Source organism: Salmo salar, chromosome ssa02, assembly GCF_905237065.1.
Source record: "Salmo salar chromosome ssa02, Ssal_v3.1, whole genome shotgun sequence".
NCBI lineage: Eukaryota > Metazoa > Chordata > Actinopteri > Salmoniformes > Salmonidae > Salmo > Salmo salar.
This window is the reverse complement of record NC_059443.1, coordinates 22394589-22411471: the sequence shown is the minus strand read 5'-3', so window position 1 is coordinate 22411471 and position 16883 is coordinate 22394589. Positions and strand designations below refer to the sequence as shown.

The 16883-nt window shown below is 41.3% G+C and overlaps 1 protein-coding gene across 4 annotated transcripts in view; it reads left to right on the top strand.

The window, feature by feature from the left end:
- The window catches only part of LOC106576265 (chromodomain-helicase-DNA-binding protein 4), a 46238-nt gene that overhangs the window by 11950 nt on the left and 17405 nt on the right, over positions 1 to 16883 (top strand). For 3 of the 4 annotated variants that reach the window (XM_045700422.1, XM_045700424.1, XM_045700418.1), the window contains 14 exons: positions 586 to 777; positions 1488 to 1688; positions 1832 to 1969; positions 11565 to 11686; positions 11845 to 12018; positions 12288 to 12429; positions 12689 to 12820; positions 12986 to 13103; positions 13274 to 13398; positions 13531 to 13623; positions 13720 to 13861; positions 14059 to 14234; positions 15533 to 15722; positions 16243 to 16329. In XM_045700422.1, coding sequence (XP_045556378.1) covers positions 586 to 777; positions 1488 to 1688; positions 1832 to 1969; positions 11565 to 11686; positions 11845 to 12018; positions 12288 to 12429; positions 12689 to 12820; positions 12986 to 13103; positions 13274 to 13398; positions 13531 to 13623; positions 13720 to 13861; positions 14059 to 14234; positions 15533 to 15722; positions 16243 to 16329 — 2032 coding nt within the window. The remainder of the gene's footprint in view (positions 1 to 585; positions 778 to 1487; positions 1689 to 1831; positions 1970 to 11564; positions 11687 to 11844; positions 12019 to 12287; positions 12430 to 12688; positions 12821 to 12985; positions 13104 to 13273; positions 13399 to 13530; positions 13624 to 13719; positions 13862 to 14058; positions 14235 to 15532; positions 15723 to 16242; positions 16330 to 16883) is intronic. The other variant, XM_045700423.1, reaches the window with a different exon arrangement.

Sequence of the window (16883 nt, the reverse complement as noted above, 5' to 3'; positions counted from 1 at the left end):
GCCAAAAACCTAGGAAGAAACCTAGAGAGGAACCAGGCTATGAGGGGTGGCCAGTCCTCTTCTGGCTGTGCAGGGTGGATATTATAACAGAACATGGTCAAGATGTTAAAATGTTCATAAATGACCAGCATGGTCAAATAATAATAATCATAGTAGTTGTCGAGGGTGCAACAAGCACGTCCGGTGAACAGGTCAGGGTTCCATAGCCGCAGGCAGAACAGTTGAAACTGGAGCAGCAGCACGGCCAGGTGGACTGGGGACAGCAAGGAGTCATCATACCAGGTAGTCCTGAGGCATGGTCCTAGGGCTCAGGTCCTCCGAGAGAAAGACAGAAAGAGAGAATTAGAGAGAGCATATTTAAATACACACAGGACACCGGATAAGACAAGAGAAATACTCCAGATGTAACAGACTGACCCTAGCCCCCCGACACATAAACTACTGCAGCATAAATACTGGAGGCTGAGACAGGAGGGATCAGAAGACACTGTGGCCCCATCCGATGATACCCCCGGACAGGGCCAAACAGGCAGGATATGATTCTGTGATGTAAATGAAGATGTTTATCTTCCACTTCCCCTCCAGCCCACCATCAAGTTTGACCATCAGCCAGACTACTTGGACACTACAGGGGGAACGCTGCACCCCTACCAGCTGGAGGGTCTCAACTGGCTGCGTTTCTCCTGGGCTCAGGCCACTGATACTATACTGGCTGATGAGATGGGTCTAGGCAAGACAGTCCAGACCGCTGTCTTCCTCTACTCACTCTACAAAGAGGTGTGTTGGTAGGGTCTGTATTGGGGTCTGTGTGTGCTGGATAGGCAAAAGTATGTGGTCATCTGATTCCACAGCGATGTGTTTCAGAGTGTGTGTGAGAGAGAGAGAGAGAGAGAGAGAGAGAGAGAGAGAGAGAGAGAGAGAGAGAGAGAGAGAGAGAGAGAGAGAGAGAGAGAGAGAGAGAGAGAGAGAGAGAGAGAGAGAGAGAGAGAGAGAGAGAGAGAGAGAGAGAGAGAGAGAGAGAGAGAGAGAGAGAGAGAGAGAGAGAGAGAGAGAGAGAGAGAGAGAGAGAGAGAGAGAGAGAGAGAGAGAGAGAGAGAGCCTGGTTGATGAGGCGAGAGAGAGAGATCTTGTGTGTATGTAAGTTTGTCTCTCGTCGAGTCTGCCTTCCCTTGTCAAAAGTTTCAGTAGGGGTACTGCCAAACCCTGGACAAACAATAAAACCGCACATCAAAGGGAACTAGTCCAAAAAGAGGGACTCTGTCCTAAAGTCAGGCTGGGACAAATACAAGCAAAAGTCCACCTAGTCTTATCAGAAGGCTAGGTTGAGTTATTACCCTACTGCTAAATACCTAGCGACGTGAATGATCAGTCCAGTGTTAGGGGATAAGGGCAGAGCCTCTAAATCGGACTTAGGCACTTCTCTTTTCTGATTCACCTGAAGTGTTTTACTCACTCACCTATTAACCCCTGACCTTCCACCCCTCCAGGGTCATTCAAAGGGCCCGTTCCTGGTGAGCGCCCCCCTGTCCACCATCATTAACTGGGAGAGAGAGTTTGAGTTGTGGGCCCCGGACATGTACGTGGTGACCTACGTAGGAGACAAGGACAGCAGAGCCGTCATCAGAGAGAACGAGTTCTCCTTCGAGGGCAATGCCATCCGGGGGGGCAAGAAGGCCTCTAAGATGAAGGTGAGAGACGAGTGGGATGGGAGGATGGGGAAAGACTGATAAGGTGCGGTCATGGTTGTTGATTTGTTTCGATATCCCTCATTATATCTTTATTGTTATCCCCTAATCCTTTGCCCCCTCCCTCTCTCTCTGTCCTCCTGCAGAAAGACTCATCGGTGAAGTTCCATGTCCTGCTGACGTCCTATGAGCTGATCACTATAGACCAGGCTGTGCTGGGCTCCATAGACTGGGCCTGTCTGGTGGTGGATGAGGCCCACAGGCTGAAGAACAACCAGTCAAAGGTCAGACACACACCAGTACCATAACCAATATAGTCTTAACCAGTACCATAACCATTATAGTCAGAACCAGTACCATAACCATTATAGTCATAACCATTATAGTCATAACTAGTACCATAACCATTATAGTCATAACCAGTACCATAACCATTATAGTCAGAACCAGTACCATAACCATTATACTCATAAACAGTACCATCACCATTATACTCGTAACCAGTACCATCACCATTATACTCGTAACCAGTACCATCACCATTATACTCGTAACCAGTACCATCACCATTATACTCGTAACCAGTGCCATAACCATTATACTCGTAACCAGTGCCATAACCATTATAGTCGTAACCAGTACCATAACCATTATAGTCTTAACCAGTACCATAACCATTATAGTCATAACCAGTACCATAACCATTATAGTCATAACCAGTACCATAACCATTATAGTCTTAACCAGTACCATAATCATTATAGTCTTAACCAGTACCATAACCATTATAGTCATAACCAGTACGATAACCATTATAGTCTTAACCAGTACCATAACCATTATAGCCATAACCATTATAGTCTTAACCAGTACCATAACCATTATAGCCATAACAGGTACCATAACTATTATAGTCATAACCATTATAGCATAACCATTATAGCCATAACCATTATAGTCATAACCATTATAGCCATAACCATTATAGTCATAACCAGTACCATAACCATTATACTCATAACCAGTACCATAACCATTATAGCCATAACCAGTACCGTAACCATTATAGTCATAACCAGTACCATAACTATTATAGTCATAACCATTATAGTCATAACCAGTACCATAACCATTATAGTCATAAACATTATAGCCATAACCATTATACTCATAACCAGTACCATAACCATTAGTCATAACTAGTACCATAACCATTATAGTCATAACCAGTACCGTAACCATTATACTCATAACCAGTACCGTAACCATTATACTCATAACCAGTACCGTAACCATTATAGCCATAACCAGTACCGTAACCATTATAGACATAACCAGTACCGTAACCATTATTACCAGTACCATAACCATTATAGTCATAACCAGTACCATAACCATTATAGTCATAACCAGTACCATAACCATTATAGTCTTAAAACCTGTTATGGACCCCTCGCCAACAGCCAATGTAATAGCAGGGCGCGAAATACAAAACAGCAAAAATCTCATAATTCAATTTTCTCAAACATACAACTATTATACACCATTTTAAAGATAATCTTCTCGTTAATCCAACCACATCGTCCGATTTCAAAAAGGCTTTACGGCGAAAGCATAACATTAGATTATGTTAGGACATCAACTTCACAAGAAAAACCACACAGCCATTTTCCAAGCAAGGAGAGGCATCACAAAAACCAGAAACACAGCTAAAATGAATCACTAACCTTTGACGATCTTCATCAGATGACACTCCCAGGACTCAATGTTACACAATACATGTATGTTTTGTTCGATAAAGTTCATATTTATATCCAAAAACCCCATTTTACATTGGCGCGTGATGTTCAGAAAATGTATTGCCTCCCAAAACTTCCGGTCAATGAGCACATCAATTTACAAAAATACTCATCATAAACGTTGATAAACTTTAAAACAGTTATTGAAAGAATTATAGATACACTTCTCCTTAATGCAACCGCTGTGTCAGATTTCAAAATAGCTTTTCGGCGAAAGCACATTATTCAATATTCTGAGTACATAGATCAGCCATCAAAGCAAGCTATACAGTTATCCGCCAAGTTCTGGAGTCAACTAAAATCAGAATTAGTATTATAAATCTTCACTTACCTTTGCTGATCTTCGTCGGAATGCACTCCCAGGACTCCCACTTCCACAAGAAATGTTATTTTTGTTCGAAAAACTCCATATTTATGTCCAAATACCTCCTGTTGTTCACGCGTTCAGATCACTATCCAAAGGCAAAATGCGCGAGCGTAAAACCAGAGACAAAAAGTCAAAATGTACCATTACCGTTCGTAGAAACATGTCAAACGATGTTTACAATCAATCCTTAGGGTCTTTTTAACATAAATCTGAGATAATATTCCAACCGGACAATAGCGTATTCATTACAGAGGAAAAAGAAGGAGCGGCGCGCCTGTGTGCTCGAGCAGTAAACAACTCACTGGTCCCAGGCAGTCCACTGATTGACTGGGCTCTTATTCTCTGCCCAGTAACAGTAGAAGCATGAAACAAGGTTCTAAAGACTGTTGACATCTAGTGGAAGCCTTATGACCCCACAGACACTGTAGTTTCGGTAGGGATTAGATAGAAAACTACAAGCCTCCGATTTCCCACTTCCTGGTTGGATTTTCCTCAGGTTTTTGCCTGCCATATGAGTTCTGTTATACTCACAGACATCATTCAAACAGTTTTAGAAACTTCAGAGTGTTTTCTATCCAAATCTACTAATAATATGCCAATATTTGACTCTGGGCCCGAGTAGCAGGCAGTTTACTCTGGGCACGCTTTTCATCCGAACGTGAAAATACTGCCCCCTAACCCTAACAGGTTTTAACCAGTACCATAACCATTATAGTCATGACCAGTACCGTAACCATTATAGTCTTAACCAGTACCATAACCATTATAGTCTTAACCAGTACCATAACCATTATAGTCTTAACCAGTACCATAACCATTATAGCCATAACCATTATAGTCATGACCAGTACCGTAACCATTATAGTCTTAACCTCTTGGGGCTAGGTGGGACGCTAGCGTGCCACCCGTGGTGCACTCCATCAACAGCAGGTGCATTTCAAGAGCGGCAAATTTGAATCCAAATAAATGTCAAAATTCAAATTTTTCAAAAATACAACTATGTTACACCATTTGAAAGATAAACATCTCCTTAATCTAACCACGTTTTACGATTTCAAAAAGGTTTTACGGCGAAAGCATAAATTTAGAGTATGTTAGGACAGTACATTTACAAGAGTTGTGTATAATGTTTTGTCAAGTCAAAGACAGGGTCACCAAAACCATAAAACCAGCTAAAATGATGCACTAACCTTTTACAATCTCCATCAGATGACACTCCTAGGACATTATGTTAGACAATGCATGCATTTTTAGTTCTATCAAGTTCATATTTATATCCAAAAACAGCGTTTTACTATGGCATTGATGTTGAGGAAATCGTTTCCCTCCAATAACCGGCAGTCAAGTCAGCGTAACAAATTAAATAATTAAAATTAGAAAACATTGGTAAAATATTATATTGTCATTTAAAGAATTATAGATTTACATCTCTTGAACGCAATCAACTTGCCAGATTTAAAAATAACCTTACTGGGAAATCACACTTTGCAATAATCTGAGCACTGCGCCCAGAAAAATACGCGTTGCGATACAGACTAGACGTCATGTTGGGGAGATCTAAAATCGAAAATACTATGTAAATAATCCATTACCTTTGATTCTCTTCATCAGATGTCACTTCCAGGTATCACAGGTCCATAACGAATGTAGTTTTGTTCAAAAAAGCTCATCATTTATGTCCAAAAATCTCCGTCTCGTTAGCACATGATGTAAGCCAGCCGGACTTCTCGTCATGAACGAGGGGAAAAAATATATTTCCGTTCGTTCAAACATGTCAAACGTTGTATAGCATAAATCATTAGGGCCTTTTTTAACCAGAACATGAATAATATTCAAGGTGGACGAATGCATACTCTTTTATAACGTATTGGAACGAGGGTACCCAACATGAACTCGCGCGCAAGGTGTCTAATGGGCCATCATCGTTCCATGGCTCTTGTTCGGTCAGATCTCCCTCCAGAAGACTCAAAACACTTTGTAAAGGCTGGTGACATCTAGTGGAAGCAATAGGAAGTGCCAAAATATTCCTAAACCCCTGTGTTTTTCAATGGGATAGGTTTAAAGTCAATACAACACATCAGGTATCCACTTCCTGTCAGAAAATGTCTCAGGGTTTTGCCTGCCAAATGAGTTCTGTTATACTCACAGACACCATTCAAACAGTTTTGGAAACTTTAGAGTGTTTTCTATCCATATATAATAAGTATATGCATATTCTAGTTACTGGGTAGGATTAGTAACCAGATTAAATCGGGTACATTTTTTTTATCCAGACGTGCAAATGCTGCCCCCTAGACCCAACAGGTTAACCAGTACCATAACCATTATAGCCATAACCATTATAGCCATAACCATTATAGCCATAACCATTATAGCCATAACCATTATAGCCATAACCATTATAGTCATAACCATTATAGTCATAACCAGTACCATAACCATTCTAGTCATAACCAGTACCATAACCACTATAGTCATAACCAGTACCATCACCATTATAGTCATAACCAGTACCATCACCATTATAGCCATAACCATTATCGTCATAACCAGTACCATAACCATTATAGTCATAACCAGCTTGTCCCGAAGTGTTGTCTTGACTGTGTGCTTAGGGTTGTTGTCCTGTTGTAAGGTGAACCTTTGCCCCACTCTGAGGTCCTGAGTGCTCGGAAGAAGGTTTTCATCAAGGATCTCTCTGTACTTTTCTCCGTTCATCTTTCCCTCGATCCTGAATAGTGTCCCAGTCCCTGCCGCTGGGGATGGTGCCAGGTTTCCTCCAGACGTGACGCTTGGCATTCAATCCAAAGAGTTCAATAATGGTTTCATCAGACCAGAGAATCATGTTTCTCATGGTCTGAGATTCTTTAGTTGCCTTTTGGCAAACTTCAAGCGGGCTATCATTTGCCTTTTACTGAGGAGTGGCTTCCGTCTGGCCACTCTACCTTGAAGGCCTGATTGGTGGAGTGCTGCAGATATTATTGTCCTTCTGAAAGGTTCTGCCATCTCCACAGAGGAGCTCTGGAGCTCTGTCATAGTGACCACCTGGTTCTTGGTCACCTCCCTGATTAAGGCCCTTCTCCCCCGATTGCTCAGTTTGGCTGGGCGGGCAGCTCTTGAAATAGTCTTGGTGGTTCCAAACTTATTCCATTTAAGAATGACGAAGGCCACTGTGTTCTTGAGGACCTTCAATGATGCAGCCGTTTTTTGGTACCCTTCCCCAGATCTGTACCTCGACACAATCCTGTCTCTGAGCTCTACGGACAATTCCTTCGACCTCATGGCTTGGTTTTTGCTCTGACATGCACTGTCAACTATGGGACCTTTTATGTAGACAGGTGTGTGCCTTTCCAAATCATATCCAATCAATTGAATTTACCACAGGTGGACTCCAATCAAGTGGTAGAAACATCTCAAGAATGATCAATGGAAACAGGATGCACCTGAGCTCAATTTCGAGTCTCATAGCAAAGGGTCTGAATACATATGTAAATAAGGTATTTCTGTTTTTATTTTTAATTTGTAAACCTTCCTAAAAACCTGTTTTCACTTTGTCATTATCGGGTATTGTGTGTAGATTAGTGAGAGAAAAAAAATAATGTAATACATTTTAGAATAAGGCTGTAACGTAACAAAATGTGCAGAAAGTCAAGGGCTCTGTATACTTTCCGAATGCACTGTAACCAGTACCATAACCATTATAGTCATAACCAGTACCATAACCATTATAGTCATAACCAGTACCATAACCATTATAGTCATAACCAGTACCATAACCATTATAGTCATAACCAGTACCATAACCATTATAGTCATAACCAGTACCATAACCATTAGAGACATAACCAGTACCATAACCATTAGAGACATAACCAGTACCATAACCATTATAGGCATAACCAGTACCATAACCATTAGACATAACCAGTACCATAACCATTATAGTAATAACCAGTACCATAACCATTATAGGCATAACCAGTACCATAACCATTATAGTCATAACCAGTACCATAACCATTATAGGCATAACCAGTACCATAACCACTATAGCCATAACCAGTACCATAACCATTAGAGACATAACCAGTACCATAACCACTATAGCCATAACAAGTACCATAACCATTAGAGACATAACCAGTACCATAACAACTATAGCCATAACTAGTACCATAACCATTATAGTCATAACCATTATAGTCATAACCAGTACCATAGCCATAACTAGTACCATAACCATTATAGTCATGACCAGTACCATAACCATTATAGTCATGACCAGTACCATAACCATTATAGCCATAACCAGTACCATAACCATTATAGTCATAACCAGTACCATAACCATTATAGTCATAACCAGTACCATAACCATTGTAGCCATAACCAGTACCGTAACGATTATAGCCATAACCAGTGCCATAACCATTATAGCCATAACCAGTACCTTAACCATTATAGCCATAACCAGTACCATAACCACTATAGCCATAACTAGTACCATAACCATTAGTCATAACCAGTACCTTAACCATTATAGCCATAACCAGTACCATAACCACTATAGCCATAACTAGTACCATAACCATTAGTCATAACCAGTACCATAGCCATAACCAGTACCATAACCATTATAGTCATAAACAGTACCATAACCATTATAGTCATAACCAGTACCTTAACCATTATAGCCATAACCAGTACCATAACCACTATAGCCATAACTAGTACCATAACCATTAGTCATAACCAGTACCATAGCCATAACCAGTACCATAACCATTATAGTCATAACCAGTACCATAACCATTATAGTCATAAACAGTACCATAACCATTATAGTCATAAACAGTACCATAACCATTATAGTCATAAACAGTACCATAACCATTATAGTCATAAACAGTACATAACCATTATAGTCATAACCAGTACCGTAACCACTATAGTCATAACCAGTACCGTAACCATTATAGTCATAACCAGTACGTAACCATTATAGTCATAACCATTATAGCCATAACTAGTACCATAACCACTATAGCCATAACCAGTACCATAACCATTATAGCCATAACTAGTACCATAACCAGTACCATAACCATTATAGCCATAACGAGTACCATAACCATTATAGCCATAACCAGTACCATAACCATTATAGCCGTAACCACTACCATAACCATTATAGCCGTAACCACTACCATAACCATTATAGCCGTAACCACTACCATAACCATTATAGCCGTAACCAGTACCGTAACCATTAGAGGCGTAACCAGTACCGTAACCATTAGAGGCGTAACCAGTACCGTAACCATTAGAGGCGTAACCAGTACCGTAACCACTGTATCCGTAACCAGTACCGTAACCACTGTATCCGTAACCAGTACCGTAACCACCGTAGCCGTAACCAGTACCGTAACCACCGTAGCCGTAACCAGTACCGTAACCACTGTAGCCGTAACTAGTACCATATCATTGTAGTCATAACCAGTGCCATAACCAGTACCATAACCATTATAGTCATAACCAGTACCATAACCATTATAGTCATAACCAGTACCATAACCATTATAGTCATAACCAGTACCTTAACCATTATAGTCATAACCAGTACCGTAACATTATAGTCATAACCACTATAGCCATAACCAGTACCATAGCCATTGTAGCCATAAACAGTACCATAACATTATAGTCATAACCAGTACCATAACCAGTACCATAACCATTATAGTCATAACCAGTACCGTAACATTATAGTCATAACCACTATAGCCATAACTAGTACCATAACCACTATAGCCATAACCAGTACCATAGCCATAACCAGTACCATAACCATTATAGTCGTAACCAGTACCATTACCATTATAGTCGTAACCATTACCATTATAGTCGTAACCAGTACCATTACCGTTATAGTCGTAACCGGTACCATTACCGTTATAGTCGTAACCGGTACCATAACCGTTATAGTCGTAACCGGTACCATAACCGTTATAGTCATAACCGGTACCATTACCGTTATAGTCGTAACTGGTACCCAAACCGTTATAGTCGTAACCGGTACCATAACCGTTATAGTCGTAACCGGTACCATAACCATTATAGTCATAACCATTATAGTCATAACCAGTACCATAACCATTAGTCATAACTAGTACAATAACCATTATAGTCAGAACCATTATAGTCATAACCAGTACCATAACCATTATAGTCATAACCAGTACCATAACATTATAGTCATAACCAGTACCATAACCAGTACCATAACCATTATAGTCATAACCAGTACCGTAACATTATAGTCATAACCACTATAGCCATAACTAGTACCATAACCACTATAGCCATAACCAGTACCATAGCCATAACCAGTACCATAACCATTATAGTCGTAACCAGTACCATTACCATTATAGTCGTAACCATTACCATTATAGTCGTAACCAGTACCATTACCGTTATAGTCGTAACCGGTACCATTACCGTTATAGTCGTAACTGGTACCATAACCGTTATAGTCGTAACCGGTACCATAACCGTTATAGTCATAACCGGTACCATTACCGTTATAGTCGTAACTGGTACCCAAACCGTTATAGTCGTAACCGGTACCATAACCGTTATAGTCGTAACCGGTACCATAACCGTTATAGTCATAACCATTATAGTCAGAACCAGTACAATAACCATTATAGTCAGAACCAGTACAATAACCATTATAGTCAGAACCAGTACCATAACCATTATAGTAATAACCTGTACCATAACCATTATAGTCAGAACCAGTACAATAACCATTATAGTCAGAACCAGTACAATAACCATTATAGTCAGAACCAGTACCATAACCAGTACCAGAACCATAACCATTATAGCCATAACCATTACCATAACCATTATAGTCAGAACCAGTACCATAACCAGTACCATAACCAGTACCATAACCATTATAGGCATAACCAGTACCATAACCAGTACCATAACCATTATAGTCATAACCAGTACCATAACCATTATAGCCATAACCAGTATCATAACCATTATAGTCAGAACCAGTACCATAACATTATAGTCTGAACCAGTACCATAACCATTATAGTCATAACCATTATAGTCATAACCAGTACCATAACCATTATAGTCAGAACCAGTACCATAACCAGTACCATAACCAGTACCATAACCATTATAGGCATAACCAGTACCATAACCAGTACCATAACCATTATAGTCATAACCAGTACCATAACCATTATAGCCATAACCAGTATCATAACCATTATAGTCAGAACCAGTACCATAACATTATAGTCTGAACCAGTACCATAACCATTATAGTCATAACCATTATAGTCATAACCATTATAGTCATAACCAGTACCATAACCATTATAGTCATAACCATTATAGTCATAACCAGTACCATAACCATTATAGTCATAACCATTATAGTCATAACCAGTACCATAACCATTATAGTCATAACCATTATAGTCATAACCAGTACCATAACCATTATAGTCATAACCATTATAGTCATAACCAGTACCATAACCATTATAGTATGACATATCCTTGCATACTGAATACAGCGTTTATTAGTATAGTTATGGTTGTAACCAGTCAAAGATGAGAGATCACCCTGTTTTGTGAAGAGGACAGCTGAAGTATAAAACGATGTCTCTCTCTGTGTAGTTCTTTAGGATTCTGAATAACTACCCTCTCCAGCACAAGCTGCTGCTGACTGGTACACCTCTACAGAACAACCTGGAGGAACTCTTCCACCTGCTCAACTTCCTCACCCCAGTGAGATTCAAGTCAGTATGCCTACACTACTGTGTGTGTGTATGTGTGTATATGTGAGTGCTGCTATTGCTTAGTGTTTTGTAGTCCTGATGTTTCTTTTTGAACAAATCCAATAACCAAAACAATAACACAAGTCGCCCCCCCTCTTCTCTCCCTCTCTGCTCTGCAGTAACCTAGAGGGGTTCCTGGAAGAGTTTGCTGACATCGCCAAAGAAGACCAGATCAAGAAGTTGCATGACATGCTGGGACCACACATGCTCAGGAGACTGAAGGCCGACGTCTTCAAACACATGCCCACCAAGACAGAGCTCATCCTACGAGTGGAGCTCAGCCCCATGCAAAAGTAAGTGATGAGGGGAGGGTGGTGGTAGCAATCAAATCAAATTGGATTTGTCACATACACAGTTTACAGCAGGTCTAAAAGGTGCAGCGAAATGCTTACTTGCTATCTCCCTCAACAGTACAGTACAATCAGTGCAAGCACATGCTAATGAGTGGAGAATATAGAAAATAAGGAAATAGAGGGTTGAATGTCAGTAGTGTAGTGTTGCAGAAGTCTCATGTTGGATTCTATTTCTTGTTTTCTGGTATTAATTTAATTGTGTGATGCAGGAAGTACTACAAGTTCATCTTGACGCGTAACTTTGACGCCCTGAACACCCGTGGAGGAGGAAACCAAGTGTCCCTGCTCAACGTGGTTATGGACCTCAAGAAGTGTTGCAACCACCCCTACCTCTTTCCTGGAGCCGCTATGGTACGATCCCAACCCATTCTCTGAGACATGGGCCATACCATTGATTCGGTGCTTGAAGGAGGATATCAATCTGTGTCTGTGTGTTTGTATACCAGAAAATGTTGTCTTGAATGTATATGACTTTGTTGGTTATATTTCCAAAACTAAACCTAACGGACTAAACAGAATGTGTTAAGATGCTTTGATCTGGATGCAGTCTGCTTGATGATGAGCTTTAATTAATTAATTGACTGATGTTTGATTGATTGATCTCCTGCAGGAGGCGCCAAAGATTCCAAACGGAATGTACGAGGGCAGTGCCCTCACAAGGGCTTCTGGGAAACTGACTCTGCTGCAAAAGATGATGGTTAAACTCAAGGAGGGAGGACATAGAGTGCTCGTCTTCTCTCAGGTACACACACACACAAACACACACACACTAACTGTTTAACAGTGAGAATGGCAGAATGGTGAACTTACTAAATGACTGAGAGTTTGACTGTGTGATATTAGGTTGCTTCTTGTGTAAATATTTTCTGTCTGGATTTTAATGATTTGTATGTCTGTCTCCTGGTAGATGACTAAGATGTTGGACCTGCTGGAGGACTTCCTGGAGAACGAGGGTTATAAGTACGAGAGGATTGATGGAGGTGTAACGGGGGGCATGAGACAGGAGGCCATCGACCGCTTCAACGGTGAGACACACACATGGGTTCATGGATACACTAACGACAGCACAATTGGAACAGTAACTTTAACTGTGAAAAAATATGAAATAGAAGTAACTATTTGTCTTTTGTCTCTACCCTCCCTCTTTGTCTCCCTCCCTCTTTCTCTCCCTTCCCCTCTATCTCTCTCTCCTCAGCTCCTGGCGCCCCGCAGTTTGCCTTCCTGCTCTCTACCAGAGCGGGAGGTTTGGGCATCAATCTGGCAACCGCCGACACCGTCGTCATCTACGACTCCGACTGGAACCCCCACAACGACATCCAGGTACACACACACACACACACACACACATACACACACACATACACATACACACACACACACACACACACACACACTTGACGCACACCTCCTGCTCACCTCTCCTCTTCCAATTTCTTCCCCTCTCTCTCATAGGCATTCAGCAGAGCTCACAGGATTGGTCAGAATAAGAAGGTTATGATCTATCGCTTCGTTACCAAGGCGTCTGTGGAAGAGAGGATCACTCAGGTAAACCCAGTATACCAAGGCCTACCAGACTCATACATAGTGGTAGGTAAAAGACAGACACTAACTCTCCTCTCATCCTCCCCTCCTCTCCTCCAGGTGGCTAAGAAGAAGATGATGTTGACCCACCTGGTGGTACGTCCTGGGCTGGGCAGTAAGACAGGTTCCATGTCTAAACAGGAGCTGGATGACATCCTCAAGTTTGGAACAGAGGAGCTGTTCAAGGACGAGCTGGGAGAGGGTGAGTCACTAACTACTAACCATAACCAGATCAGTCCACTCCAAACAGGTAGTCATTCCTGTTGTTGGGGGCCGTAATGTCCGCTGGTTTTCCTTCAAACTAACAACCTGGAAACTATGTGTGGCCTCTCCAGTATTTCTTTCTTACACACTCTTTCACTGTACGCCACTCTCTTTCCTTGTCCCTTTCCGTCTCAGGGGACAACAAGGAGGATGACAGCCAGGTCATCCACTATGATGACAAGGCCATAGACAGACTGCTGGACAGGAACCAGGAGTCAGAGTCCACTGAGGACACAGAGATCCAGAGCATGAACGAGTACCTCAGCTCTTTCAAAGTGGCCCAATACGTCGTCAAGGACGAGGAGGAGGAGGTGTGTGTGTGAGAGAGATACTGTGGAAGGTGATGAACAGGAGAGATGACCCATACTTCTGAGTCTGTGTTATTACACTTGTATGTGTTTGTATGCAAGTTCTTCATCATTGCTAACCAGTGTGTTAGTTAGTACACAAGTTCTTCATCATTGCTAACCTGTGTGTGTGTGTTAGTTAGTATACAAGTTCTTCGATCATTGCTAACGTGTTTGTGTGTGTTAGTTAGTATACGAGTTCTTCCATCATTGCTAACCTCTGTGTGTGTGTGTTAGTTAGTATTCGAGTTCTTCCATCATTGCTAAACTGTGTGTGTTTGCTAGTATACGAGTTCTTCCATCATTGCTAACCTGTGTGTCTTAGTTAGTATACGAGTTCTTCCATCATTGCTAACCTGTGTGTGTGTTAGTATATGAGTTCTTCCATCATTGCTAACCTGTGTGTGTGTTAGTATACGAGTTCTTCCATCATTGCTATCCTGTGTGTGTGTTAGTATACGAGTTCTTCCATCATTGCTAACCTGTGTGTGTGTTAGTATATGAGTTCTTCCATCATTGCTAACCTGTGTGTGTGTTAGTATATGAGTTCTTCCATCATTGCTAACCTGTGTGTGTGTTAGTATATGAGTTCTTCCATCATTGCTAACCTGTGTGTGTGTTAGTATATGAGTTCTTCCATCATTGCTAACCTGTGTGTGTGTGTGTTAGTATACGAGTTCTTCCATCATTGCTAACCTGTGTGTGTGTGTGTTAGTATACGAGTTCTTCCATTATTGCTAACCTGTGTGTGTGTTAGTATACGAGTTCTTCCATCATTGCTAACCTGTGTGTGTGTTAGTATACGAGTTCTTCCATCATTGCTAACCTGTGTGTGTTAGTATACGAGTTCTTCCATCATTGCTAACCTGTGTGTGTGTTAGTATATGAGTTCTTCCATCATTGCTAACCTGTGTGTGTTAGTATATGAGTTCTTCCATCATTGCTAACCTGTGTGTGTGTTAGTATATGAGTTCTTCCATCATTGCTAACCTGTGTGTGTGTTAGTATGAGTTCTTCCATCATTGCTAACCTGTGTGTTAGTATATGAGTTCTTCCATCATTGCTAACCTGTGTGTGTGTTAGTATACGAGTTCTTCCATCATTGCTAACCTGTGTGTGTGTGTTAGTATATGAGTTCTTCCATCATTGCTAACCTGTGTGTGTGTTAGTATACGAGTTCTTCCATCATTGCTAACCTGTGTTTGTGTGTGTGTTAGTATACGAGTTCTTCCATCATTGCTAACCTGTGTGTGTGTGTCCAGGAGGAGGAGGTGCAGCGTGAGGTGATTAAACAGGAGGAGTCAGTAGACCCAGACTACTGGGAGAAACTGCTGAGACACCACTATGAGCAACAGCAGGAGGACCTGGCCCGTAACCTGGGAAAGGGCAAGAGGACCCGCAAGCCTGTCAACTACAACGACGGCTCTCAGGAGGAACGAGGTAGTAGACGGGGTACAGAACAGCGCTGCACAATGCAACCTTTTTTACCTACTCTGTGTGTGTGGATGTGGACGTATGTTTATGTGTGTGGTAGGTTGGGTGTGTGGGATAGGAGTGTGTATCTTTCATGTTATATTGGAGCATGTGAGTGTGTTTGTTCCTACTACGTTTGTCCGTGTCCCATCTCTGTCCTCTGTGTTTTTTAGGTGTTTCAAGGATTAAGCATGGGCATGATGTTTCCTTCCTACTGTCTCAGTACTCTCTCCTATCTGTCTCTAACAAGATTGGGGTCAATTCCAATTCAGGAAGCAAATGCCCATTGACAAGAAAGTGATCCCAACCTTGTTAATGACTTTGGTATTGACTAGTTTAGTTCTTGTGAAGTTGGTTGAAGTGAATTTATGTCTATGTGATTGTATCTATTCTTCACTCTCTCTTCCTTCTCCCCTGAAAACAGAGCGGTCTGTGTCCTAAAACTCTCTGATTGGCTAATCCTGTCTCTTCCCCTCCCCTCTCTCCATTCTATATGTAGATTGGCAGGAGGATCAGTCTGACAACAACTCAGATTACTCTGTGGCCTCAGAGGAGGGAGATGAGGACTTTGATGAGCGATCAGAAGGTAACAAACACTATTGTCATGAATTCATATTGGTTACAGTGCATTCTGAAAGTATTCAGACCCCTTCACTTTTTCCACATTTTGTTACGTTACAGCCTTATTCTAAAATAGTTTTTTCCCTCATCAATCTACACACAATACCCCATAATGACAAAGTAAAACTGGTTTATAGAAAGTTTTGCAAATTTATAAAAATAAAACAGAAATATCACATTTACATAACTATTCAACCCTTCACTCAGTACTTTGTTGAAGCACCTTTGGCAGCGATTACAGCCTTGAGTCTTCTTGGGTATGACGCTACAAGCTTGGCACGCCTGTATTTGGGGAGTTTCTCCCGTTCTTCTCTGCAGATCCTCCAAGCTCTGTCAGGTTGGACGGGGAGCGTCCAACGGCAGTTAGAAAGGGCGGTAAGCCCCAACTACTGATACAGGGTTAGATATTTGTTCATCCACCTAATGGTTCATTTAGGATTGGGGATAGAATAATCTGATTCTAGATCTGTGGTTAAGGTCAGTTTTACCTGGAGTGTTACGAAGCTGTGTCCCATGCTA